This window comes from Hemibagrus wyckioides, linkage group LG07 (assembly GCF_019097595.1).
Source record: "Hemibagrus wyckioides isolate EC202008001 linkage group LG07, SWU_Hwy_1.0, whole genome shotgun sequence".
NCBI lineage: Eukaryota > Metazoa > Chordata > Actinopteri > Siluriformes > Bagridae > Hemibagrus > Hemibagrus wyckioides.
Genome location: NC_080716.1, coordinates 15449490 through 15475769, shown reverse-complemented (window position 1 = coordinate 15475769; position 26280 = coordinate 15449490). Strand labels below are relative to the sequence as shown.

The 26280-nt window shown below is 38.1% G+C and overlaps 1 protein-coding gene, 1 long non-coding RNA gene and 1 pseudogene across 3 annotated transcripts; 2 read left to right on the top strand and 1 right to left on the bottom strand.

Moving 5' to 3' along the window:
- Positions 1-26280, top strand: part of LOC131355774 (polyunsaturated fatty acid 5-lipoxygenase-like) — a 52784-nt pseudogene that overhangs the window by 21219 nt on the left and 5285 nt on the right.
- LOC131355775 (polyunsaturated fatty acid lipoxygenase ALOX12-like) lies at positions 11114-11942 on the bottom strand. The gene is made up of 2 exons (XM_058394256.1): positions 11559-11942; positions 11114-11284 (listed from the first exon to the last, which is right to left on the bottom strand). Exons 1-2 carry the CDS (start codon positions 11688-11690, stop codon positions 11129-11131), a joined length of 288 nt encoding a protein of 95 aa, XP_058250239.1. The 5' UTR covers positions 11691-11942; the 3' UTR covers positions 11114-11128.
- On the top strand, positions 11811-26251 carry LOC131355777 (uncharacterized). Of its 2 annotated transcripts, XR_009204941.1 has the most exons (4): positions 11811-11950; positions 12839-12893; positions 25657-25779; positions 25962-26250. It is a non-coding gene; the product is annotated as an uncharacterized LOC131355777 (long non-coding RNA). The 2 variants fall into 2 exon arrangements; XR_009204940.1 differs by having other exon boundaries at positions 25657-26251.

The following is a 26280-nucleotide window of genomic DNA, read 5'->3' as shown; positions in this document are numbered from 1 at the left end:
CGGTTTAGAGCGTCTGATGAGTGGTCTGTATGCTGGAATCAACATCACAGATGTTTGTGTAAACAACATCCAGCGTGTTCGTCCCTCTCGTAGCAAAGTCCACATACTGATGGAATTTAGGGAGCACTGTTCTGAGATTTGCATGATTGAAATCTCCGGCGATGATAAACAGTCCGTCGGGGTGAGCATTCTGCAGCTCGCTAATAGCTCCATACAGCTCACACAGAGCCTCCTTAGCATTAGCGCTGGGTGGAATGTACACTCCGATAATGAAAGTAGTGGTGAATTCCTGGGGTAAATAAAAAGGTCTGCATCTAACACTCACAAACTCCACTAGCAATGAGCAATAATTAGACACAAGCACAGAGTCCTTACACCATTCTGTGTTGATGTAAACACACACACCGCCACCGCGTGTCTTACCGCACAGAGCAAGCTCTAGCAAGCTCATTTTGGACTGATGGCGGCATTTCAGTGTAGGCACGCTTACATAAACATTCAATGTCATTGGCTAAAATATGGAGGGGCTCACCTTGTCTTCGGTATCTGTTATGAAATTCTGTCCTTAAAAGGACAGGCTGACTACAATGTCCAAACCGTCTGTGAAGGGCCCCAACCAGTGCATTATAATCATTCCCCTCTGCAGGGCTCATTAACAACAGGCATGCAGCTGCATCATCAGTGAGGCACAGCGTTAGCTGTAAGGCTTTATGGTTTACAGACCAGCCTGCAGCATCAGCTAACAGTTCAAACTGGGCTCGGAATGCATCCCAATCTGTCTTACCGGAGAACCGTGGTGTTTTAATAGCACGAATGTCTGAATCTCGGATATACTCCCTGGGGAACTGTGGGCCGCCATGATTGTTTACATCCTGCGTTATCACATCATAGCGAGAGCGCGGCATGCCAGCTTGCACATGCACCGTCATTTCTGCGCCATTTTGTTGAAGCACATATTTCCCGCGCAAAGCGATGAGGGGCGCAAAGCCAGCTTCCGCAGCTTGTAACCTGATAGCTTCACTCTTTTCGTCCGCCTCTCCCGAAATCCAGCGTGGATCTGCCGCCCGGCTGTGTGTCCACAAACACTCTGACACCAAATTACTACTAATCAACCAGATGGAACTTTCCTCATTCATTGGCTTTATTCAAGAACTATAGGGGTGCTGTTCTGGCCGCAACCCACGCCGTACAACAACCAAAAACAAGAAGAACATGCAAAACAAAACTAGCTGCCCTCCTAACCTGCCAGCTAACCACACCCTCAAACACTCCCCACCTCCTTAAAGTGAACACCAGTTAACAGTTAGAGCCAGCTCCTATTAAGTAACAACACTTAACATCCTCATCCCAACTAATGTCTTCAACACTGTAATGACATACAATACCTTGTTGACTATGCTGTAGTGGATGGCATCCCTGAGAATGTGATAAGAGGAAAAAAGCAGTATATAGCAACTCCTTTGTGTTTACTATATGAACATCCAGACGATGGCCTCATTCCCATTGCAATACAGGTAATGTCTTCACCAAGGCTTTTCACCAGAGGCAACAAATGGCTAATGAAAAGGCTCATTCCTTCCCCTTCTATCTATCTATCTATCTATCTATCTATCTATCTGTCTGTCTGTCTGTCTGTCTGTCTGTCTGTCCTAACTTACTTCAAAAAAAACACTGTGAGAACTTTTATTATGAAATACTTTATATAATCCGACCGGAAGTCATTTGATAAGTCAGCTGACCTGCGCAGATGACTATTGACTAGTGATGGGAAGTTCAGATCATTTTACTGATTCGGTTCTTTGAATCTCGTTCAGCAAAATGAACGAATCTTTTTTCGAGTCATTTCATTCATATCATTCACTTCAGCAGAATGTAGTTAAAATGTTACATGTTAATTCCCTAACACATCTACTCACGCACATATTGATCATATTTCGAATAAGAAAGAACTGTCATATTATAAGTAATAGCTTACCTGTGTCTTGAGGCTATGCAGTCTGTTACTTCATCACCTCACCTCTGGATTTTTTGGGTCGAATTCGTTCGTTCTTTTGTCACGTAACATCCTAAACTAAGCTATGCCATGCCATCTTCTGTATACCCAACAGAATGATTAATCTCCCGCACCTTCGGTTCGAATCAGTTTGTTCATCACGTGACAGCCCCGTATGGCAACGCAGTCTGAGCCGGAAACAGAAAAGATCAGTTCATCTATCGAGTCTTCGGGTTTGATTCATTCGTTCATCACCTGACAGCCCTGTATGCTAAGGCAATGCAGTCTGAGCTGGAAACAGAAAAGATTAGTTCACCTTTCGAGTCTTCGGGTTCGAGTCTTTCGTTCACCTGACATCCTTATAGGCTAAGGCAATGCAGTCTGAGCCGGAAACAGAAAAGATTAGTTTACATAACAAGTCTTTGGATTCATGTTGTTCGTTCCTGTAATGTGACTGCTTCCCGTCTCAGTATCTTATGACAAATACAATATTACATTAATATTATTGACTTCATAAGGTATTAAATTATAAAACTATAAGATATCATAAAATTATCAAAATATTTGTGCAATAAACACTTTCTGAAAAATAATAATTCTGTCAGTCTCCTTTTTTATTGTTTAATATTTCTTGAGTATATGTGTGGTGTTGTAAATTAACCGAAGATCAGTAGAAGAGCGATCATGGAGACTTGGAAGTATGTTGCAGGAATCTTTTATTGCAGATTAGAACACACTCAGAAGTGCTGTAGTCATCAAGATCTCCACAGACAGACAAGAAACCTCTGGTATTTATACAGACTTTGGTGGCTCTCCTTCAGGTTGTGTTAAAGCAGCCCCCTCATTTTCCCCTACCCCCTATTAGAGACTATGTTTACGCACTAAGATTTGCGACCCATTTGGTTGCAAGAAAGAATGTTTACGACCTTTCCCGAACAGGTTAGTGAGCCTTCCTCTGCGAGAACACAAGAAAATTTGTTTCCCACAATTTCCCCTTTGAGAGTTCCCTTATAAACTCTCATAACTGTAATAAATTTTCAGGGGTAGTATGTTTTAACTTTAACAGTTGATGCATTTCTATAATGTGGTTTAGCTGTCTGTCGTATGCAGCATATGAATACCTGACAGCATACATAGCCTAAAAGTAAAATTAAGGGAACTGACAAAAACGGCGGTTTCTTTAATCCATGACCATGATTGACTAAAAAGAACCTCCAACCATGAGGAATTTTCCATTATCATATTATGAAGTTTTATAGATATGATATAGTCCAAGCACACTTTCTATATGGCAGATTTTCACTTTCGGTGTGTTACAGTGTCGGATGTCTTTGGTGGCCGCAGATTCCCTCTGATAAGGTTCTCCTCCTCTGTTTATGGTGGCCCTCTATAGATGTATGTGGTGAACTTCGCTTGCAGGTGTAGCAGTGATGAGTTCTGGAATGACCCCCTGCAAATACAAAATGAAAAACAAAAGAAGAAGAAAACATGAGAAAAAATCCAAAACACAAACAGTCCAACACACACAAACAGAAAAAACAAACAAATAAAAATATTTTTTTTTACATCTCAGATGTTATGCTGTCTTTGATCGTATAGCAGATTGTGTCTGTAAGAGTAGTTCCTTGCCCTAATCTTCACATATACCCTGACACCTATGGACCAGTCAAGGTGGGGAATAATCTAAAAAGGGAAAACCTATTAGGGAATCTTCGCCTTTGGGTAACCCCCGAAGCCTATTGCAACTCAGTTCTTTCCTCTGGCTCCTTTCTGGTCCGTGTGTCCTAGTCTGCCCCTACAGGTGGTTGAACTACCTTACAGTGGGAAATGTGAGTCCATGTTTTTTTCCCACAACACAATACTGCTGCAGCCGTTACTAATAACACCTGGTATGGTCCCTGCCATTTAGGTTCCAGTGGCTTGCTCTTAAATGATCTTATCATTACCCATTGTACTGGAATGACAGCATGACCGCCCTCAGGAGGTGGCTCCCAACAAGCACCTACTCTGTCTCTGGCCATCTCTACTGCCTTAGAAAGATTTTCACAGTATGTGATAAGAGCATCTGATGCAATGTGTACATTGGCACTTCTAAGATCAATAGCTCCTGGCATAGACATAGGATGCCCTGTTATTATTTCATGAGGGCTAAGCCCAACAGACCAGTTGGGGGATGCTCTGATGCTGCAGAGTACTTCAGGAAGAGCTTCAACCCAGGGTATTCCTTCTTGATGCATTTTACTCAGTCTGGTCTTTATTGTCCTATTAGCTCTTTCAACTTGCCCTGAGGCTTGTGGTCTATATGGACAATGCAAATTCCACTTGCCACTTCTTTAACTACTTCACCTGTGAAGTGTGTACCTTGATCAGAGTCAATAGTGTCAGGCAGATCCCATCTGGAGATAAAGTCACTGACAAGGCATTTAGCTGTATGTGTGGCAGTGGCTCGACCGGTGGGATCGGCTTCTACCCATCTGGAGAATTTTTCTACCACTGTCAAGACATCAGTTTTTCCTCTGCATCGTGGTAATGATATGTAGTCAACCTGCAGTTGCCGAAAAGGCCCTGGTGGGGCTGGGGTGTGTGCTGCTGGTGTGACTGTTGCTGGGACATCATTGTTCTGCTGACATGCAACACATCTTTTTGCTGTCTCTGTCGCTACTGCTCTGAAAGCTGGGTTCCACCACTGATTAGAAAATCGGTGAACCATTGCTGTTGGATTAATGTGTCCTAAGTTGTTTAGCTGTTGGGGTTAGCAAATACCAGATAGGGTAACAAAGACTCAGGTGCGCGACATATCTTCCCCCTTTGACCCAACAGCCTGATGAATTAACTTTAGCCCCCTTGTCTAGCCATGTCCAAGCTTCATAAAGCGGAACATCTTCATAGAGATCACTGAGTGAATCTGGGGGCACAACAACACTTTGAGCTTTCTTGCCAGCACACCTAAACAGCCTTGTTTGGCAGCTGTGTCTGCAAGAGCATTGCCTTTTGCTTCTTCAGAGTTAATTGTAGCATGTGCTTTCACTTTTATTACAGCTAGATGTTTAGGAAGTGTCATAGCACACAGTGGGTCTTTGACTAAGTCAGCATGCTTTATAGGTGTCCCAGAAGATGTGAGGAACTGACGACTTTGCCATATAATGATGAACTACTACAAAAGCAAATCTAGAGTCAGTATAAACATTTGCTGTTGAGTCTGAAGCTAATGTACATGCTCTGGTCAATGCTATCAATTCTGCAGCTTGTGCAGAAAAGTGATCTGGCAAAGGCATATCCTGCCCGTCTGTTTCCTTAATGACTTGTGCAGAACCATCAACATACAATTCAAAATCTGCATTCTTTAGGGGTGTCTCTGCAATTATACTTGGAGATGAGTGTGTAAGCATAACACAATCATGAGTCACCTCATTCTCATCCTCTTCAGAAACATCAGTCCTTGCGAACATCATACAAGAGGATGGATTAGTGACTGGGGCACGTTGCAAAATTATATTTGGGTCTGTGACTGTGGCTACCCAATTTCCCCCAACGTGAGGAGGTGAAAGATGTGATTTTAGCTTGACTCATTAAGGCAGATACTGCATGTGGGCATCTTACAGTTAAAGCCTGTGCCAACACAATACCTGAACAGGCTAGTAAGGTTAGGTGAACTGCCTGTACTGCTCTAAGACATGGACCCATACCCTGTGCAACTATATCCAGCTTTTATCATTATCGTACATAACCAGGGAAAGGTAAACAATTAGTTTTTTCCTGCTCTGCCTGCCCCTGCTGTGCTCTCAGAAGCACCTGAGCAAGTTGTCCTAGACTTTCAGTGGGAGTGTGGGGACAACACTAGGGTTATAAGCAGGCTGACTAGACATGTGATTATGCTGCTGATTTCTCCTAATGAATTTATGCCCTTTTTCCTACACATAAGACAGAAAACATTACAAAGACTTACATATACACTTGACTATTTACATGGCCCAGTATGATTGGCTTCAGATTTTTATGGTTTTTAATTGATCATTGTGGGACCATCTCTTAATAGGTTGTTGGTATTTAGTTTTATGGCAGAGCTTGTAAACTGAATCTCTGCATGGTTGCACCCAGTTAGCAGCCCATGGGCCCTCAGGTTGGTAGTTCTTTACCATTAACTCATCTCTAGTTCCAAATTTGTGGTGATGCACTTTCTGCACAAAAGACACCTTGTTTTTCCGACTATTCCAAATTTGCTGAGTGGCTTGGCGATAAATAGCAGGCAAAGAGTTACACAGATTTTTGAGCTCCTCACTCAATCTGTTTACAGTGGCCTGTAACTGATCAATTTTTGGGCCTGTTCTCTTTTCTTTCTTAAGAGAAAATCTGCAATTTCTGGAAATATGTCCTTCCTTGCCACATGAATAACACACTAGGAGGTTATCAGGGTTACAAGGGGGTGGTCTTTCCTTTTTATCTCCAGTAGCTTGGTCCTCCTTTCTACAGGAAACCTTGCAGCCTCTATTCCTATGGAGCTTTTTAACCCCTACTGCCATTGGTGCCAAGGTCAAAGGTTTCTCCCTTCCTTCACCAGTGCACACAGCTGCAGTAGAGCAAATTGGTGCCATGGGTAAATCAACTGTACCGTCAGAGTACTGACCAAGGACTGGCTGAGAATCTCTTTTTGAATTCTCATTGCTTTCTTTACACAAATCTCTCATTTCTGGAACCTGGTTACACAATGTGCCATTTTTGATCAGAAATTGACAAGCAATCTTTGATTCCTCCAATTCATTGGACAGTGTTTCCACAGATGACTTTAGCATGCTGTTGTTAATTCTAAGAAATGCAATCTCATTCTTCATGTTGGCCTTTTCATCTTTCCAGATTGTTTCACTAGACTGGAAATTTCTTTTATAAATTAGCCCATCACCCAGTCTAGATTGAAGTTTCTCATTTTCAGCCTTTAACACATCTAGAGTCTTCTTAGTTACTTTGTATGCGCCCAGAACTGCTTGAAGCACATTGGCAATTTTTCCTTTTTCATTCTTAGGCATATTGGGATGATTTTCAAATTTGGCAATAGCCCACTCATAAGGCTTATCAGCAATGTTCTCGATTCCATCGAACATTCCCTGAGATGACATTCCCATGCTTAGCGATGTATTTAACAATCAGCTCTTCCATTTACACAATCTTACTGAATTAATGAATTTAGTATGAACAACTTTAGTGACTACACGTTATCTAGTTACTTTAAGATACCCGTTAGTCTATTTATTCACAGCTCCAGTACTTCGGACTCAAATTGAATAAACCACCACAATACGTCGGGCTTTTGAACTCGAAAGTCTCACAGCCACACTCCGTCGGGCCTCAAGTCCAACTACAATAACACTCACAGCTCACAAACAACACTCACAAACAGTTTCAAATGTAACACTGTCACAGTACGTCGGACAAAACCACACTACGTCGGGTTTTTGTTATATTTTAAAACAGTCAACTTAGCCACAGTACTTCGGGCTTAAACTTAAGTTTAAAGCACTATCACAGTTCGTCGGACAAAACCACACTACTTCGGGTTATTGTTTTAAACTTCACAGAGCCGCAGTGCGTCGGGCTCACTACAGTTTCAGTTACTTTAGAAACTATCTAGTTATATTTCTGCTGTTTTATTACTTTTCCCTAATAAAACAACAAGAACAAATAAAATAAAATAAATCAACTTCTTCCCTAATAAAGAGAGGCTAAACAATTTGTTAACACCCAACGGTAATTAACCTTCCCTGTAACAGAGTATGTACAGAGGCTTCCCTGATTTACAGAGGATAAACAATTTGTTAACACACAACGGTAGTTAACCTTCCCTGTAACAGAATATGTACAGAGGCTTCCCTGATTTACAGAGGATAACCAATTGTTAAAACACCCCACAGCTGTGTTTAACACTTCCCTGACTTTTTCAGAGGATAACTGGATTACTCAAATCCTGGTCTTTAGGTTCGTTTAATAGAGTGACACACCAAATCTGAGAGTTGAGTTGCAGAAGTTTAGTCTGGACTTGTTTCAGGTGATCAGTCTGGAACAAACAGTGTCACTGGTGTAGGCTTAGCTCTGGATCAGTTAGCTCTTTCAGGTTCCTTGCACCAACTGATGTGAATTCTGGCATCTGATTCTTGTGTCAACTTCTCTCCGGGTCACGGCACCAACTGTTGTAAATTAACCGAAGACCGGTAGAAGAGCGATCACAGAGACTTGGAAGTATGTTGCAGGAATCTTTTATTGAAGATTAGAACACACTCAGAAGTGCTGTGGTCATCAAGATCTCCACAGACAGACAGGAAACCTCTGGTATTTATACAGACTTTGGTGGCTGTCCTTCAGGTTGTGTTAAAGCAGCCCCCTCATTTTCCCCTACCCCCTATTAGAGACTATGTTTACCCACTAAGATTTGTGACCCATTTGGTTGCGAGAAAGAATGTTTACGACCTTTCCTGAACAGGTTAGTGAGCCTTCCTCTGCGAGAACACACGAAAATTTGTTTCCCACAGTGGTGTGTGAGGTTTTTTTAAAAAAAAATAAAAATAAATAAATAAATCCACATTTTACTTGGAAATGCTAATTTGCTGTTCTGTCTTTATCTGTAAACAAATACTACTTATTAAAATAAACTAAAACTGCAAACATAAAGTACCTATTGTTTATTTTGCCACCAATTGTGCATTTGCTGGTATAATACTGATAACTCATAAACTCATAAATGACACAGGGGCATAACATAAAAGCAATAAGACTATTAATGTGAATAATTAATATTAGTTTCATACATTAAGGTTATGTTTAGGTCAGATTCTATATTATTAAATAACTGCAAATGGATTAAAAACAACACTCAGATTTATGCATGAATTTATACATTTCTATTTTCTACACTGAAGGGTTAGTTGATGTTTATTCAGATAAATAATACAAAGAATAAATAAACAGTAAGTTAATAAATAAAATAAAATAAAAAGTGGATAAATAAGAAAGAAAGAAAGCAAGAATGATTTTCCCTAATGAAGTTTAAAGCATTAACCAACTCTTTATTAAAACATTTAGTATTATGGAAAAGAACCACAATGACAGATATTCACACATTTATAGTCTGTAGGAAATAAAAAGCTATAATGCATCACATAACAGTAAGATTAAAAAAAACTGTAAGAATGTTTGAGAATGAATTCATTTCTGTATCCAATAAAGCGGTCATGTCACTTTACAAACCTGAAGACTCGAAAAATGAACTAATCTTTTCTGTTTCCGGCTCAATGAACGAAAGACCCGAAACCGAAGACTCAAAAAATGAAATAATCTTTTCTGTTACCGGCTCAATGAGTCAAACCCGAAGACTTGATGGACAAACTAATCTTTTCTGTTACTGGCTCAATGACTCAAACCCGAAGACTTGATAGACAAACTAATCTTTTCTGTTTCCGGCTCAATGACTCAAACCCGAAGACTTGATAGACAAACTAATCTTTTCTGTTTCCGGCTCAATGACTCAAACCCGAAGACTTGATAGACAAACTAATCTTTTCTGTTACCGGCTCAATGACTCAAACCCGAAGACTTGATAGACAAACTAATCTTTTCTGTTACCGGCTCACTGACTCAAACCCGAAGACTTGATAGACAAACTAATCTTTTCTGTTACCGGCTCAATGACTCAAACCCGAAGACTTGATAGACAAACTAATCTTTTCTGTTTCTGGCTCAATGACTCAAACCCAAAGACTCGATAGACGAACTAATCTTTTCTGTTTCCGGCTCAGATTGCATTGCCTTAGCATGCGGGGCTGTCACGTGATGAACGAACGAATCGGACCCGAGAACTCGAAAGGTGAACGAATCTTTTCTGTTTACTGATCATCTTATGCGATGTTGCGCATGCACAGTAAACACAAAATGAACGAATCACTCCCCGAGACGACTCGATGTTCTCGAGTCATGGGAAAGATTCATTCAAAATGAACGACTCATTCGTGAACGACACATCACTACTATTGACAGGCTCAGACGTAGAAAGAAGTTTGGGAAAACTAAAGTTTTGACTCTATAAATGACATAAAGTTGATTTTTCCCACACTGTAGTGAGAATAACTTTACAAATGGCTTCTTTTATCATCTGTGGTCCGAAAATGGCTGCATGTATGCTAGTGTTGAGTATGTGGGGAGTCATTATGCTGGTAAGAATGTGATCCTTGTTTTAAAATGATAAAAGTCCTCCTAAAATATCCAAAGAATTGATTTAGTATTGATTTAGAATTTTTAAAGATCTAATTTGCCTATTTTAAAAATTATTAGTAATATTTACTACACAGACCAGGCATAACATTATGACCACCTGTCTAATATTGTGTTGGTCCCCCTTTTGGAGAAATCCACCTCCTTGAAAGTGATCTTACTGTATTTCCTATCTGAATTTTATTGCTCTGCCAGTGTTTTGATTTTATCTTAGGAAATTGCTGTTGGTATTTTAGCTGTAGTCGGAGTCAGTATGTTGTGTTTTCACTGTGTCTTTTCTCTATGTAAAGCTTTCTCAGGTTTAACAAAAAAGCTGGATTGATATTTATGGAAGGATAACTGTTGTGTTTAGTTCTTATATTATTACACCTCAAGGCCTTTTACACACCATGTATATTGTGGTCCAAATGCTTTTACATTTTAAGAATTAAAAAAAAAATGTGCCAGACAACTAGAATAAAGTTTGCATACAGCAGTAACACATTGGAATAATATTTATATATATACATGAGTACAAAGTAGAAATGATCATTGTCCATGTAATATTCATGATCCATTATTTTATTTGTAACACTTTGTAATTACAGAAATAAAACTGTAGTTCCTAATATCTGTCTCTCTTTTCTTGCATTACAGTGTTTCCAGTTTATTGATTCTGATTGTAAAATTAATACCACAAAATACAAAATATCTGAAGCATATAGATTTACTTCATATAGAATAGACTATAGATATATTCTTCTTGTTTCAAACAAGCATACAAAATATCCCTTTCACAATGTCTATAAAATGTATTTAAGGGAGCTTTTTTTTAAAAAAGTCTAAAGCATCAAAAAATTCAGAATTGTTCACAAGTCTCTATATGGTAATTCTGTTTTCTATTCAGCTAGGACACAGATAGAGATATGGTGGTTCGAGACCCTTATTCTGCTGCAGAATCTCCTCTTCAATGTCCTTCAGATCCTGCTTGAAGTCATCAATTATCTTTTGGTCTGCTGGCTCAGTGAAGAACTGTTCCTCGTACTGTGCCAGAGGTATCTGAGCATGATAGATAGGGAAGAGGGCAGAAAGGATATAAAGTAAAAATATAGAAATTCTAATTAGACAATGAAAAGTATTTAATTGTACATGTAACGTTGAATTGAAACACATTAAGCAAGTTATGGGAATATTTTGTTCTGGATTCCACCAAATTTAATACAATCTTACAGCCCACATCCTTTGTTTTATTTCTACATTTTGTTTTATGTAATGACATATTGTTTAAACAGGAGCAGGCCACTTGGAGTGTTTTGTGGAAGTTTTGACTCACTGCGTCCGGCTGAACTCTTCCTAAATGCCATGTGATTGCCATCTGTACACATGACTGGCTGATATCCGGGAGTGTGTTCATGATTAACTCCATAGTGACACTGTCTTTGTCTGTGGGCAGAGGCTGGAGCATGGTGCAAGGTGTGTTGGGCACGAAGGAACAGAAGTCAAACTAGATGAAGAAAATGTACACAAAGTCAATCTCAACAGAACTGGAAGTGGACAAAAATTGGAAGTGTGTTTTGCTAGAAGGGAGACACTGGCAAAAATGCAAAATTTAATGATCAGTACATTGATACTGGCTTTCTTGCCTCTTACAGCAGTTGAAACTAGACACTGATACACTTGCTACCGCTTTGTAGGCTGGTTTGATTGTGCCTCTTGCATAATGTGGTAAGTACACTATAACAGTATGAAGTAGTTGGATACTGTAGTAGCAGAACATTGATGTTGGAATACAATAAGTATGCATATTTGTGAATTTTGCCAAATCACCCTGGCTGAAAAAAGTACTGCATAATGATGACAAATAGCACATAGTATTAAGTGTTAGATTTATGTTCGAACTTCCCTTTAAGGTTTAAACAGATAGGTACTTCATTTAGATGTAATTTTATAAAAGAACACAACAATGATGCATCACTTACCTGTCCATTGTTGGTTGCTGCTTGTTGTGCAGTCGTGGTAAAGATGACCACACTCAAAACAGTGATCAGCTCCTGTTTATTCTTTAGTTCATTAGGCAGTCCTGTCACATATGAATTATAAACATATCAATTACTCTATATAAGGATACATGTACACAAAACTGTTGTATGTATTGCAATGCTATATCTGAAATCATTTAGACCTTATGTCTGCTTGGATAAATAATTTTCTTATGCAACAATTAGTTGTTTTTCATAATAATTCATTATTGTTCATAATTACCTAGACCCTGCAGCACAGAGTCACTGCTGCTCTACAGTTATTGAGTTTTGTAACACCATGATCTATGAAGTCATGGCAGGGTTGGAGAGAGCGATAGTTCAGGACCATACACCCCTTTTGAGACAGCACCAGCAGCCCTTCACCACCTGCAGAGAAAGCATGGCTGTTTATCTACTAATGATTAACAGGGTGTCCGAAAAGTCAGAAACCACTGGGAATATTTTGAGCACAATATGTGTAGAGAAAAAGTGTAGAGCTTAAGGTTCAATGTGTACCTTATACCAATGTACCTTACATTTTTAGCTATAACGAAAGCTTTTCCATTCTTCCCCACTAACCTTGTTTTTTTAGGGTGGACTGAAGGGAGGTGACGCAGTGTGGCCACACAGAACACCTCTGCTATAAGGTAAGTTCGCAGTAGGTGCGACAGCACCTTGAAGATCTGAAATTCAGCATGATGGACCCACATTTTAGCCAATAACCAAGCCAGAGGTGGATCGTTAGGGAGGAAGATGGGTGTGTCTGTTCAAGCTGAGAAAAAGGAAAAGGGGAACGAATGAGTTTTTTCATTAGCCATTTGTTGCCTCTGGTGAAATGCCTCGGTGAAAACATTACCTGTATTGCAATGGGAAGGCTGGCTTTGTGCTAAACTCATCCTAGAAATCCTTTTGAAAGCATTACATAATGGTATCATTACATAAAGATATAAAAACATCGGTGGTTTAATGACATTCCTCCCATGCACTATTTTAATCATTTGTAAGATGCTGTGGACAACATGTGTTAATTAGTGCCTTGTCTATCTCTACCTTTTATTCTGTCTCTCTGTGACACACATTTTCCACCATTACCGTTTCCCTCTATTCCTCTAATCGTTCATACTTCAGTACAACTACAAAGTTCATTGTTTTTATTTGCAGTCTTTTGTATGATTTGTTTGCATGATAAGCTCTTTTGTATGATTTTTTAACCAATCACTATAGATCAAGATCTCTCAGATGTGCAGGATTTGCCAGCCATTTAGCATCAAAAACAGAAAACATCCTGACTGACTGTGGCCCTTGGCTTTCTATTTGTTTATGACCTCATCTTATGATCATGATATTTTTTGTTTTGACCTAGAAATTCTTTCTGTTCTGTTTTGATCAACATGTGCCAAACACAGACCGTCTCTGAGAGTTTCTTCTTCTGTAATTTAGATAACCATTTTCCGCCAGTGAATATGTTAGCCGTTTCTGCTAACATCTTTTGTGTACCTGTAGATAAGAGTTTTGCTATTCAATCGCTGTCTTTGTTTGGTTCTTTGGCAAAAAGCTTCCCTGATATTAGCAGAGGCAGCAGCAGCAGCAGCACGTCTCGGACATCTTGAACATGAAAATTCTAACACAGAGCCTCATATATAAAAAGACTACTGATGTTCTGAAGCCAACTGCCTTTTATTTCATGTTCACAGACAGTATTGTCTCTGGACAGGCCTCTGATAATATTAAAGGTATTTTACATTTTTCTGAGCCCTATGCAAACAGTTTCAATGGGCCACTTATAAACTTTCCTTTTGTCTAGGCATACAGCATTACATATCCCTGGTTAATGTTCCAATGTCCACAACAAAGACCTATCAGATAAACGTTCAGCAAGAAGTCAGAAATAAGCAGAAAAGTGTAAGCACATGCTACAGCAAACAAGAATATCAACTTTATTAACAATTGTAGCATCAACTTTCAAAAGCAGTTGGGGCAGGTATATGTGTCAAGAAAAAGAATGTGCATATAAAAAATAGACCTGTTTCCTGCAAATATTGTGCCTGCTGGCATACAAATGATCACAATTGCTTAAGTGACTGATACACGACTTAAAACATCTTTTTAAAAAATCAGAATTGCTGAACTTTTCACACTAAACAACTGTGATTACCAACAATTGTGACTAGAAGTGCAGGATTTGCCAGCCATTTAGCGTTATTGTATGAAAAAAGACAAGCCAAAATAAGGACTGGATATTTCCTGATCTCTTAATGGCCAGTCTGGGCCTGGTTGTGCCACAGGTTATTATCCTCACAGCTCCAGGGTTCTTAGAGCTTATGGTACCAAAAACAAATTATATGAGTGTTGCATTGATTTACTGCATTAACTTATATAATCTAACCCTTAAACACCCCTAGGTGTGAATATGTGAGTGCATGGTGTCCTGTGACTGGTGGATGTGTGACTGTGAATGAAGTCACTGTGCTTCTCATTGGCAAAGCGAGCATCCTGGGGAAGATCTGCCACGGATTTGGTCTCTATGCATTTAGGAATTCCTGGAGCCCAGACTTGCCATCTAACATAACATAACTCAAATAAACACCAGTTTCACCATAAACACCATAAACAAACAGCAAACAAAGGCTGTATAATAATGCATGTATTTCATTAAGCCCAAGAAATTAACAACATTTCTACAAAAGTTTGAAACTCATAATTCTGTCTAAAGTTAATGCAAGAGAAGTCAGAATCAACTAAACATCAACATGGTAAATATTTCACATATTTCTTATACATAATGGCAAGTAACACATACAAGTAATTCAAAAACAAACAAAAAAAACATCCTGTAGTAAGATGTAAGAATACTGCTGATGGTCTTGAGACAACTGCCTTTCATTTCATGTACACATCCAAATGACCACAAATGACTAGAGCAATGACATATGCCCAGTAGGCACTATGTGCGATTTGTTAATGCAATAGTTCTCCAACTTAAGTGAGCAATACACGAGTTAAAACATCTTTTAAAAAATCAGTATTGCTGATCTTTCCACACTAAACAACTTTACTTGCTTGTAATCAGTGTTTAGTTTTATCGGGGTGTACACACTAGATCACGACTCACAGAAAAGTGATTTTTTTTTTTTTTTTTTGCATTACTGCACTTATAGTTGTAGAGTCACTGAGAATATTCAACATGCTTGAAAATGTTAGAGCCTTGGCAATTACTCAGACTGAGATAATTATGTTTCTGAATCATGCAGATAACATGTAGTCACTGAGCTGGGGATGTAGCCACTAAACTCCAAAATTAGTTAGAGACTGGGATATTGGGGCTAAAAATCTAAATTCTCTAAATCCAAATTTTATCTGTGCAAGAATACAAGTCCTTAGCCCTGACAAGCAATTCCACTCCCCAACTCCCCCAAAGAAATGGGAAAGACATTAAAAGGTGCAGGAATATTTAAAATTCGTTCTAGATCTGAAATCATCACATGATAATAATAATATTCAGTGAGGGAAAAAATTATTTGATCCTCTGCTGATTTTGTACATTTGCTCACTGACAGAAATTATGAGTCTATAATTTTAATGGTAGGTTTATAACAGTGAGAGACAGAATAACAAAAAAAAAAATCCAGAAAAATGCAAAAAAGTTATACATTCATTTGCATTTTAATGAGTGAAATAAGTATTTGACCCCTTCGCAAAAGATTCATATAGGATTAAGGTCTGGAGAGTGGCAGACTCCTGAGGGTGGACAAGAGACTTTTGTGGTTAATAAAAGCATATGAGAAAAATATAACAGTAAGTTTGCAACATATTCAGATATATTCAGACCTCTATACTCTCACTCACTGCACCTCTACACAGATCCAGGCCTGGTTTGTCCAGCAGTGTTCTCTCACTCTCTCCATTCTCCCCCACCAGGGTTACATACACAGAGTTATTAGTACCTGAGTACTCTAAGGTGCCTGTAGCCACGGTCACTTTGTACTCCATCTGCACACACAATTCACATCAACTCTTGTATATAAAACTGATGATGTAATTGCTGTATCTCAAAGATCATTTTAATGATTGATTTCACAATTTCAAATGTGTGTTTTTTTCTTACTCAGAAACCCAAAACATGTCTATACACACCTGGCTACATCCTTATACAGGTTTAAGGAGAAATGTTGAAATTCCTCAGAACATATTATTGAAGAATGTACTGGAAATACTTTAGAGTATACAATGCTTATTAATCACCATTGCCAAAAATACGATAAACTGTTTGGAAGCACCACCACACCAGCATCAAAGACAAAAATTGTTGGTGCCTTTATTGTGTGTGTGTTTGAATATTTTGGAAATCATGATATACAGCATTCAATTAAATAACATATGCAACTTTGTATGTATTACTTAATTACTTATTTCTTTACACTTAATAATACAGTATATAGCGAGAATCTCCCAGTGTCCAGTTAGAAGTTAGTTTCAGTTAGTTTCCAGTATAGTTTAAACAGACAGCCAAGCTGAAATAAGAACACAAAGAGGCACACATAGACAGTCGTAGACACATATTCATATAGATACTGAAAGGAAAAATAAATATAGGAAAGGATTCGGGCGATGGAATGAGAATACTGTTCTGTTCTGTCATGTGCTATTAATTCACCATGTTTCTATTTAGCTTATATTATCTACATTAACATACACATGCAAAATATCTCTGCTATTACACAGTTTTGTAACATCCACATGATTTGGTGCCTTAAGTGGCTTAAGCTATAGAAACCGTGTTATACTAAAATGAATACATTCTACAACGAGAGCCTATCTGGATGACATTGCTGTTTGCAATAGCAGAATCTTTAATAAATCAAAGCATAGTAAAACTTCTTAGTCAATATTTACCTAGTACTCCTTGTTAGTGAAGACTTGTGGTTTATTTTAGAAGGTCTCCACTGCTTTCTTTCTCTGACTTTTTTAAATGTACTATATATATATATATATATATATATATATATATACACACTACCAGTCAAAAGTTTGGACACACCTTTTAATTCAATTTTTTTTGTTTACGGATTTATTTTTTTGTTCAAACTTTTTTATTGTGTAATCATCATTACTAATGAAATAAGTTTTAAGCAATTATTCATTTTTAACAATATAAACTTGAAAAGAACAACTAACACGCATCACGTACAATCAATCAAGAACCAACAACCACACCCCAATCATTAAAAGAAAATGAAACCAACAAACTAAAAATGAATGAATGAATAAATAAATAAATAAATAAATAAATAAATAAATAAATAAATAAATAAATAAATAATGATAATAAAAATAAAAAATAAAAAAAATATTTAAAAATAAATAAACAAACTAAACAGAAGGCAGAGATTTGAGAGACTTAAAATATGAGATAAAAGATTGCCATTTCTTAAAGAAGCTACTCTTCCCAGAACATCTAATCTTTTCTAGTTTGAGAAAAAACATGGTATCTACAAGCCATTGAGATGTTGTAGGAGGCTTATCAGATTTCCATTGGATTAGAATATGACGCCTAGCTAATAAAGATGTAAATGCCAAAATATCCAATTGTTTGGAACTAAACTGAGACCAGACCCTTGGAACCCCAAAAATTGCGATAGCAGGGCAAACATTGATACTGACCCTGAGCACCTCGGACATCACTGTAAAGTAATTAACCCAGTAAGTTTGCAGTTTAGAACAAGTGAAGAACATATGACTCAAATTGCACTGAGATGCTTGACATTTGTCACATCTGTCCTCTATAGTAGAATATATTGCAGATAAGCGGGCCTTAGAGAAATGGATTCTATGTAGTAATTTAAATTGTATAAGGCTCAGATGAGCACATATTGTATTAGAACGTATTCTATCCAATGTAGCGGTACACAAAATTCAAAATTCTCTCCAAGCTCACCCTCCCAGGCTCTTTTAATTTTATCAATAGCACCCCCATCTAAAGACAATAACCGAGCATAAATTCTTGAAATTTGTGACTTGTGATGAGGGTCAAACTTCAAAAGTTCTTCCCATTCTTGCATAGGAGGTGAAGAGGGGTAGTTAGGAAACAGAGTGGCAGCACAGTGTCTAACCTGTAAAAACCGAAACAGATGGGAATCAGGCAGCCCCAGTTCAGAAGACAACTGTACATAATTGCAAAAGGTACCTTCGTTATATAGGTCTTGAAAGCATCTGATGCCTTTTCCATGCCATTGCTTAAAAACAGGATCAGTAATAGATGGTGGAAACATGTGATTGTCCTGTAGTGGCATTAATGATGAGGCAGAGATAAATTTGAAGTGTCGCCTGAATTGCCCCCAGATCTGAAGGGTGGATATGACTACCGGGCTATGTGTTAAGGAAGTAACTTTACAAGATAGGGGTGAAGTAAGCAATGCCAATAGCATGAACTTGAACTTGCATTCATGAACTTGCCTCCAAACTGCACCATAGTGCAGTGGATGAACTGAGCCAAAATGTTAATTTATGAACATTTGCTGACCAATAGTAGAACATAAAATTGGGAAGCGCTAGCCCACCACTAAGCCGACATCTGTGAAGTAATGATTTCCGAATTCTGGGCACTTTACTGCCCCACAAAAAGTGGGTAACAATCTGGTCAATAGATTTAAAGAAACGCTTAGGAAGAAATAAAGGAATGCACTGAAAAACAAAGAGAAATTTAGGTAAGATATTCATTTTTACTGCATTTATTTGACCAGTGAGTGACAAATATAGATTGCTCCATCTCTGAACGTCAGACTTAGTTTGCTCCAACAAAGGAGAAAAATTTTCAGATAACAGCGAGGGCAGGGATCTAGTAATATTAATACCAAGATACCTAAATCCTGTTTTACTTATTTTAACTGGAATGTCTGTCTGTAAAAGTCCCAAAGCCAATGCATTAACAGGGAAGCAGAATCTTCTGAAGATTCACCGTATACCCAGAAAATGATCCAAATTTTCCTATAATGGATAAAATATCCGGGAGACTTGATATTGGATTAGAAATATATAATAGCAAATCATCAGCGTAAAGTGACAATTTAATTTCAATACCTGCTCGAATCATGCCCCGGAACAGAGATGACGACCTCAAAGCGATCGACAATGGTTCAATGGCCAATGCAAACAGCAATGGGGAAAGTGGACACTCTTGCCGTGTTACCCGTCCCAGATTAAAATAGCTGGATCTTACGTTATTGGTGTGTATGCTTGCCTGGGGAGAAGCATATAAAAGGCGTATCCAAGAGATAAAATTATTCCTAAACCCAAATTTTTGAAGCACTGCGAAAAGATATTCCCACTCCACTCGGTCAAATGCTTTCTCAGCATCGAATGTAATCACAACCTCAGGTGTTACAGCAGAATGTTTGGAATGAATTACATTTAAAAGAGTGCGAACATTAAAATATAACTGTCTCCCCCTAATAAAACCTGTTTGTTCCTCAGATATGATCTTTGGAAGTATGTTTTCCAGGCGAAAAGCCAACATCTTGGCATCTACATTCTGTAAAGACAGAGGTCTGTAGGAGCTACTTGGGATCCTTATCCTTTTTTAAGAGCAGAATTATGGATGCTTGTGTTAGTGTCTCTGGTAGGAAACCTTTCTCTAAGGATTCCACATACACACCCAAAAGTAATGGGGACAATTTACTTTGAAATTTCTTAAAAAACTCAACTGGAAAGCCATCAGGCCCAGATGCTTTGTTACACTGCATCATTTTAATTGCTTGTTTAATTTCTTCTATATCTAAAGGGGCTTCAAGATCTGCAGCAGCAGCCGTATCTATTGCAGTGACATTTAAATCCTTCAAAAAGCAAGTCAAGTCATGGGAGTCCGGTGGAGATTCAGATGAATATAAGATAAGAAATATAGCTGCAAGCAGCAATGACGGGCCCTAGCACTATGGGCCATCACTACACGGTGCCATCGCCGACCAGGTGCACCAGACACAGTGAGCACAGTGGGTACATGCATTAAAAGGGGAAATACCACAAGGACAAGAGTGACAATCTGGGTCTACTGAAAGTGATCACAGCAAAGTCCACTGATGGCAAAATGAAAACTGACTTTCCTTCTAAACAATATAAGAACAATAGTGACAGTTTGGGTGTAATGTAATAGATCATAGTGATGTCCAAAGGGACAATGACTCTCCCTCTAAACTATGTTACTATTTCAGTTTATATATATATGTATATATATGTATATATATATATATATATATATATATATATATATATACATTTGTATGCAATGTATACACATTTCAGGATTTAAGAATTTTTTTATACATAAATTTGTATAAATATTGTATTACTAAATTTATTGCTACACGTTATAGATTGATTTATATGATGATATTTTTGATAGTATTTTTAACATTATACTAATATTATTTACCTCCTACTATTTTTGAAGTGTATATACATTTTTTGGTTAACTCTGTATATATGAATTGTGCAAATGAAGCCATATTGTAAAGAAATTAAAATAAAGGGGAAAGAGCCTCTAGTGGACATAGTCTAGTACTGCAGAAGTCAGGCTAAAACCATGTCTAGTCAGTGGACTGATAAATGTAAAAAATTGTTGTGAGCCATTAGAGCATTACAAAATCATGAAACTAAGCAAACTTACTCACAACCAGTTGTTCTTTCTATGTAAAATATTTTGAAATATTAGGACTTTCCACTGTTAAGATATAAGAACATTAATTTTCTTCTATGATGTCCTCACAATAGCAACATCATTCAAAATATTACAAATTCCTTCACAGTTTCACATCAGCCATGTCCTGATATTATTCTGACTGATTTTCAACCAAATCAGGTGAAAGTAAGAGAAAACATTAGAGATTTGTAAAAGTGACAGACTTCCTGCAGCCAGTTGGTGGCGCTATGAGTGACACTCACCGTAGTCATGTCCGTGAGATCAGCTGTCGTCTCTTGACATAAAATTGAGGTTTGATGTACATCACTCAATATACACCTAAGTTATTAGCCACTTCCTGTTTCCTTTTATTCGCCATAAGTTTAAGGGCTCCTCACGGCTGAACCATTTGAGATATCAAAAATCCCTTATCAATTTTAGATCCTCAATGTCTTCAGATCATATTGGACCCCGTTTGGTCAAAATCATACAAATTCCCTAGGAGAAATATATCAAATTCCATTGGGTGCATTTTTCAAACACCCCAGAATAACTCACTTCCTGTTAAGCAGATCCCATGACAGGTGGATGAACGTCATTTAGCTCAATGAGATCTAAATGTATACTGAGTGTCTTGCATATATGTGCAAGTGAATATGAGCTGTGCAGCTATATTTCTGACAAAGTTCCAGGGGGCGCTGTGACAGCCCTGTGCCACGCCCGGGGACCAGCCACACTGGACGTTCTCAGAAACATTTACACTCTCTATGTGAAATATTTTGGAACATTAGGCCTTTCCACCCGTAAGATATGAGAAGATTCATTTTCTTCTAGTATGTTCTCATGTAAATCGTCGCCATAGTAACACGATTCAAGATATCATAAATTCCTTCACAGTTTCACATCAGCCATGTCTTGTCATTATTCTGACTGATTTTGAACCAAATCAAGTGAAAGAAAGGGAGAAAATATTAGAGATTTCAAAAAGTGACACACTTCCTGCTGCCAGTAGGTGGCGCTATGACCGAGACTCACAGTTGTCATATCAGTGTGATCAGCTTTCAATGCTTAACGTAATCCTAAGGTTTCATGTAGATCACTTACTGTACACAGAAGTTATTAGCCACTTCCTGTTTCATTTTATTCGCCATAAGTTTAAGGGCTTCTCACGGCTGAACCGTTTGAGATATCAAAAATCCCTTCACAATTTTGCATCATCAATGTCATGAGATCATTTTAGTCTGGGTTTGGTGGCGGTTGTATCAAGTCCCTAGGAGGAATATTTCAAATTCCATTGGGTGCGTTTTGCAAACAACTCAAAATAACTCACTTCCTGTGGATTAGACTTAATGACATGCAATGTGAAAGTTGTTCAGTTCAATGAGATCTAAGTGTGTACCAAGTTGTACATGGATACGTGCAAGTGTGCATCAGCTATGCAGCAAGATTTTCCAGGGGGCGCTGTACCGGGTGTGTGCCACGCCCAGGGCCGAGCCACGGTGACGTCCTAATGGCCGCAGATTCCAACCTGTCTGCTGATTTTCAAGAGTTTTTGAGCATGTTAAGGGGTCCAAAATGCCCCAAAAAAGTTGAAAAAATAAATAAATAAAAACAAAATTCTAACGAAAACAATAGGGCTTCCGCACCTACGGTGCAAGGCCTCTGGCCTTGCTCTTTCGGTGCTCGGGCCCTAACGAACCAAAAAACCAATTAAAAAAAACAAACAAAAAAAACAAACAAACGTGCGTCCCACCCACCGCAAACAATCACACCCATATGCACATCCAGTATCCACATCCCCAAACGATGTGAAACTATGTGCAGACTCCAATTGGAGCCAACCCATACACCTCACTCTCACGATTAGAAACCCAAAAAAGGATGGAAACCTGCAGAATGTCCCAATCATTAACAATAACAAAAATGCACAATATTTCAATCATTGCAACATTAGGCCCACTTTACCCCAGCTGCACCAACCCCCTACATATGCATTTACCTCAATCAAGAAACCGTGACAAAGACCAATCTACGTCCAGACACTGAGCATATTCAAACTGTCTTTTGTAAAACACTAACGTCTGGGACCCCTGCCCGATGCGGGGCTCGACCCCAGACGCCCGTGGTGTGTGTGTGCATGCCAGCACACGGTGTAATGAGACCCATGCGCAGGATTCAGCAAAGCACTGCTTTTATTACATTTAAGACGTGACATAGGGAAACAAACGTAACACTAGACATGGCGTGGTTAACTAAACAAAACAAAACCTAGACCTTAGCTTGGACATGGAACCTAGCAAACAAAACCCCAACAGAAACCACAGTACAGATAACAATCATGGACAAGGACACAAACACAAGGATCCCTATTTATAGGGGTAAACATTAGGGCTAATGGGATACAGGTGACACAATCAGGATAGGAACAATAGGAAGGGCGTAACAAAAGACACACAAGTCCTCAGGAACTGGCTCATAGACAGGCACAGTTGAAAGAGAGACAGAAAATGTACCGGTGAGGATGTTCCATGACTAGGAGTCCTGCTGCATTTACTACTTCTCCTTTTGCATGTACATGACTGTAGGCTTTACACTGTAGGCAAAATGTTAATCCATTTTCAACAATATTTAGTATTGTATTTAGTTTTTTGTTGTTGTTGCTTGTTTTTTGTTGTATTGTTTCTATGTGCTTTGTTTTGTAACTCATTGTTCGGTGTCCTTGGGTGTTGAGAAAGGCGCCTATAAATAAAATGTATTATTATTATTAGTAGTAGTAATATGGTACACAGCTAACATAATTACACAAAATATAGCTTATGTACAGTGAGGTACATAAAAAAAAAAAAAAAAAAAAAATTATTTTAACAGTGAGAGACATAACAAAAAAATCCAGAAAAATTCATTTCAAAAAAGTTATAAATTGATTTTGCATTTTAATGAGTGAAATATGTATTTGATCCCATATCAATCAGCAATATTTCTGGCTCCTAGGTGTCTTTTTTTTTTTTTATACAGGTAACATGCTGAGATTAGGTGCACTCTGTTAAAGGGAGTGCTCCTAATCTCAGCATGTTACCTGTATAAAAGACACCTCTGCACAGAAGCAATCAATCAATCAGATTCAAAACTGGCCAAGACCAAAGAGCTGTCCAAGGATGTCAGGGACAAGATTGTAGACCTACACATGGCTGGAATGAGCTACAAGACCATCGCCAAGCAGCTTGGTGAGAAGGTGACAGCAGTTGACCATCGCCAAGCAGCTTGGTGAGAAGGTGACAGCAGTTGGTGCGATTATTAGCAAATGAAAGAAATGCAAAATAACTGTCAATCTCCCTCAGTCTGGGGTTCCATGCAAGATCTCGGGGTGGGGCCATGGGCATTAAAAATGGGTCCTGGATGGGTAGTCCAGTATAACAATGTAAATGCATTTTTCTGGATTTTTTTTGTTGTTATTCTCTCACTGTTAAACCTACCATTAAAATTATAGACTGATAATTTCTTTGTCAGTGGGCAAACGTACAATATCAGCAGAGGATCAAATTATTTTTTCTCTCACTGAATATTATTATTATCATGTGGTGATTTCAGATCTAGAAGGAATTTTAAATGTCACGGAACCTTTCAAAGTCTTTGCTACATTTCTGTGGGGGAGTTGGGGGGTGAAATTGCTTGTCAGGGCTAAGGACTTGCATTCTTGCACAGATAGGATTTGGAGTTAGATCATTTAGATTTTTGCCCCAATATCCCAGTCTCTAATGTTGGGGTTTAGTGGTTACCTCCCTAAGAAGGTTAAATGTTCTCTGTGACTCTGCAACTATTTGCATGTGCAGTGCAAAAACAAAATAAAATCACTTTTCTGTGAGTCGTGATTTAGTGTGTACACCCCGATAAGGCTAAACACTGATTGCAAGCAAGTAAAGTTGTTTAGTGTGGAAAGATCAGCGATTCTGATTTTTAAAAGATGTTTTAAGTCATGTATAGGTCACTTAAGCTGGAGAACTACTACATAAGCAATCTGCACAATGTGCCTACTGTGGATCTGTCATGTCATTGCTCCAGGTATTTGTGATCATTTGTATGCCAGCTGGGACTATGGTTTTTCATGAAACACTATTTATGTGCACATTTGTTGTCTTGACACACATACCAGATGATGCTGCAACTGTTAATAAACTTGTTTTTGTTTGGCTGTAGCATGTGCTTGGCCTTTTCTTCTTATTTCTGACTTCATGCTGAATGTTTATCTGATAGCTCTTTGTTGTGGATTTCAGTGGACCATTAACCAGGAGTATGTATGTATGCCTAGGCAAAAAGAAAGTTGGCAAGTGGCCCATTGAAACTGTTTGCACAGGGCTCAGAAAGTAGTAAAATACCTTTGATATTATCAGAGTTGTGTCCAGAGACAATACTCTGTGTACATGAAATGAAAGGCAGTTGTCTCAAGACCATCAGCAGTATTCTTACATCTTACTACAGGGTGTTTTTTTTTTTTTTTTTTTTTTTTTTTTGTTTTTGAATTACTTGTATGTTACTTGCCATTATATATAAGAAATATGTGAAATATTTACCATGTCGATGTTTAGTTGATTCTGACTTCTCTTGCATTAACTTTAGACAGAATTATGAGTTTGAAACTTTTGTAGAAATGTTGTTAATTTCTTGGGTCTTAATGAAATACATGCATTATTATACAGCCTTTGTTTGCTGTTTGTTTATATAACTGGTGTATGTTATGTTAGAAGGCAAGTGTGGCGTAACAAAGTTCCTAAATGAATAGACGCCAAATCCGTGGCAGATCTTCCCCTGGATGCTCGCTTTGATGATGAGAAGCGCTGTGACCTTGAAAGCTCACTTGGGGTTGTGTGAGTAGTGAATTATTTTATTATCTTTATTTTGTTTAGAGTTACTCCATAAAAACAGCATTATTTAAGTCCTACACATCTCAACCAAAACACCTTATTAGTCTCAACAAAGCATCACAGTAATGTGTACATTTATGCAGAGTACATATATTTGTACATATATTTTATTGAATCACCTTTAGGATCGTGGAGATGTCACTAAAGGAGCTGCGCTACCGGAATAGAAGGTCATGAGAAGATGTGGATGATTTTAAAAAATTATTTTGTAAATTACGGAGTCCCATTGCTGATATTGTAACTGTGACCTTATTGTCCACCATTTACAAGTGATTAAAAATCAGCTTCATTCTAGCATATTGGCAAAATATTTACAATGAACTTACAGTATGAGTAATACATTTTGACTATAAATAAAAACATTTATTCATTGAACTGTACACAACACACCATAATACTTACTAACTGTTAAATGTGTTATGAATGTTATTAGAATACGTTATG

What these genes read in the sequence shown, in the direction of transcription:
- LOC131355775 (XM_058394256.1), bottom strand. Translation starts at nt 11,690, where the DNA reads ATGCTCCAGCCTCTGCCCACAGACAAAGACAGTGTCACTATGGAGTTA. An exon ending in GAAGAGTTCAGCCGGACGCA is followed by an intron (nt 11,285 to 11,558) that starts GTGAGTCAAAAC and finishes TATCATGCTCAG; the next exon opens with ATACCTCTGGCACAGTACGA.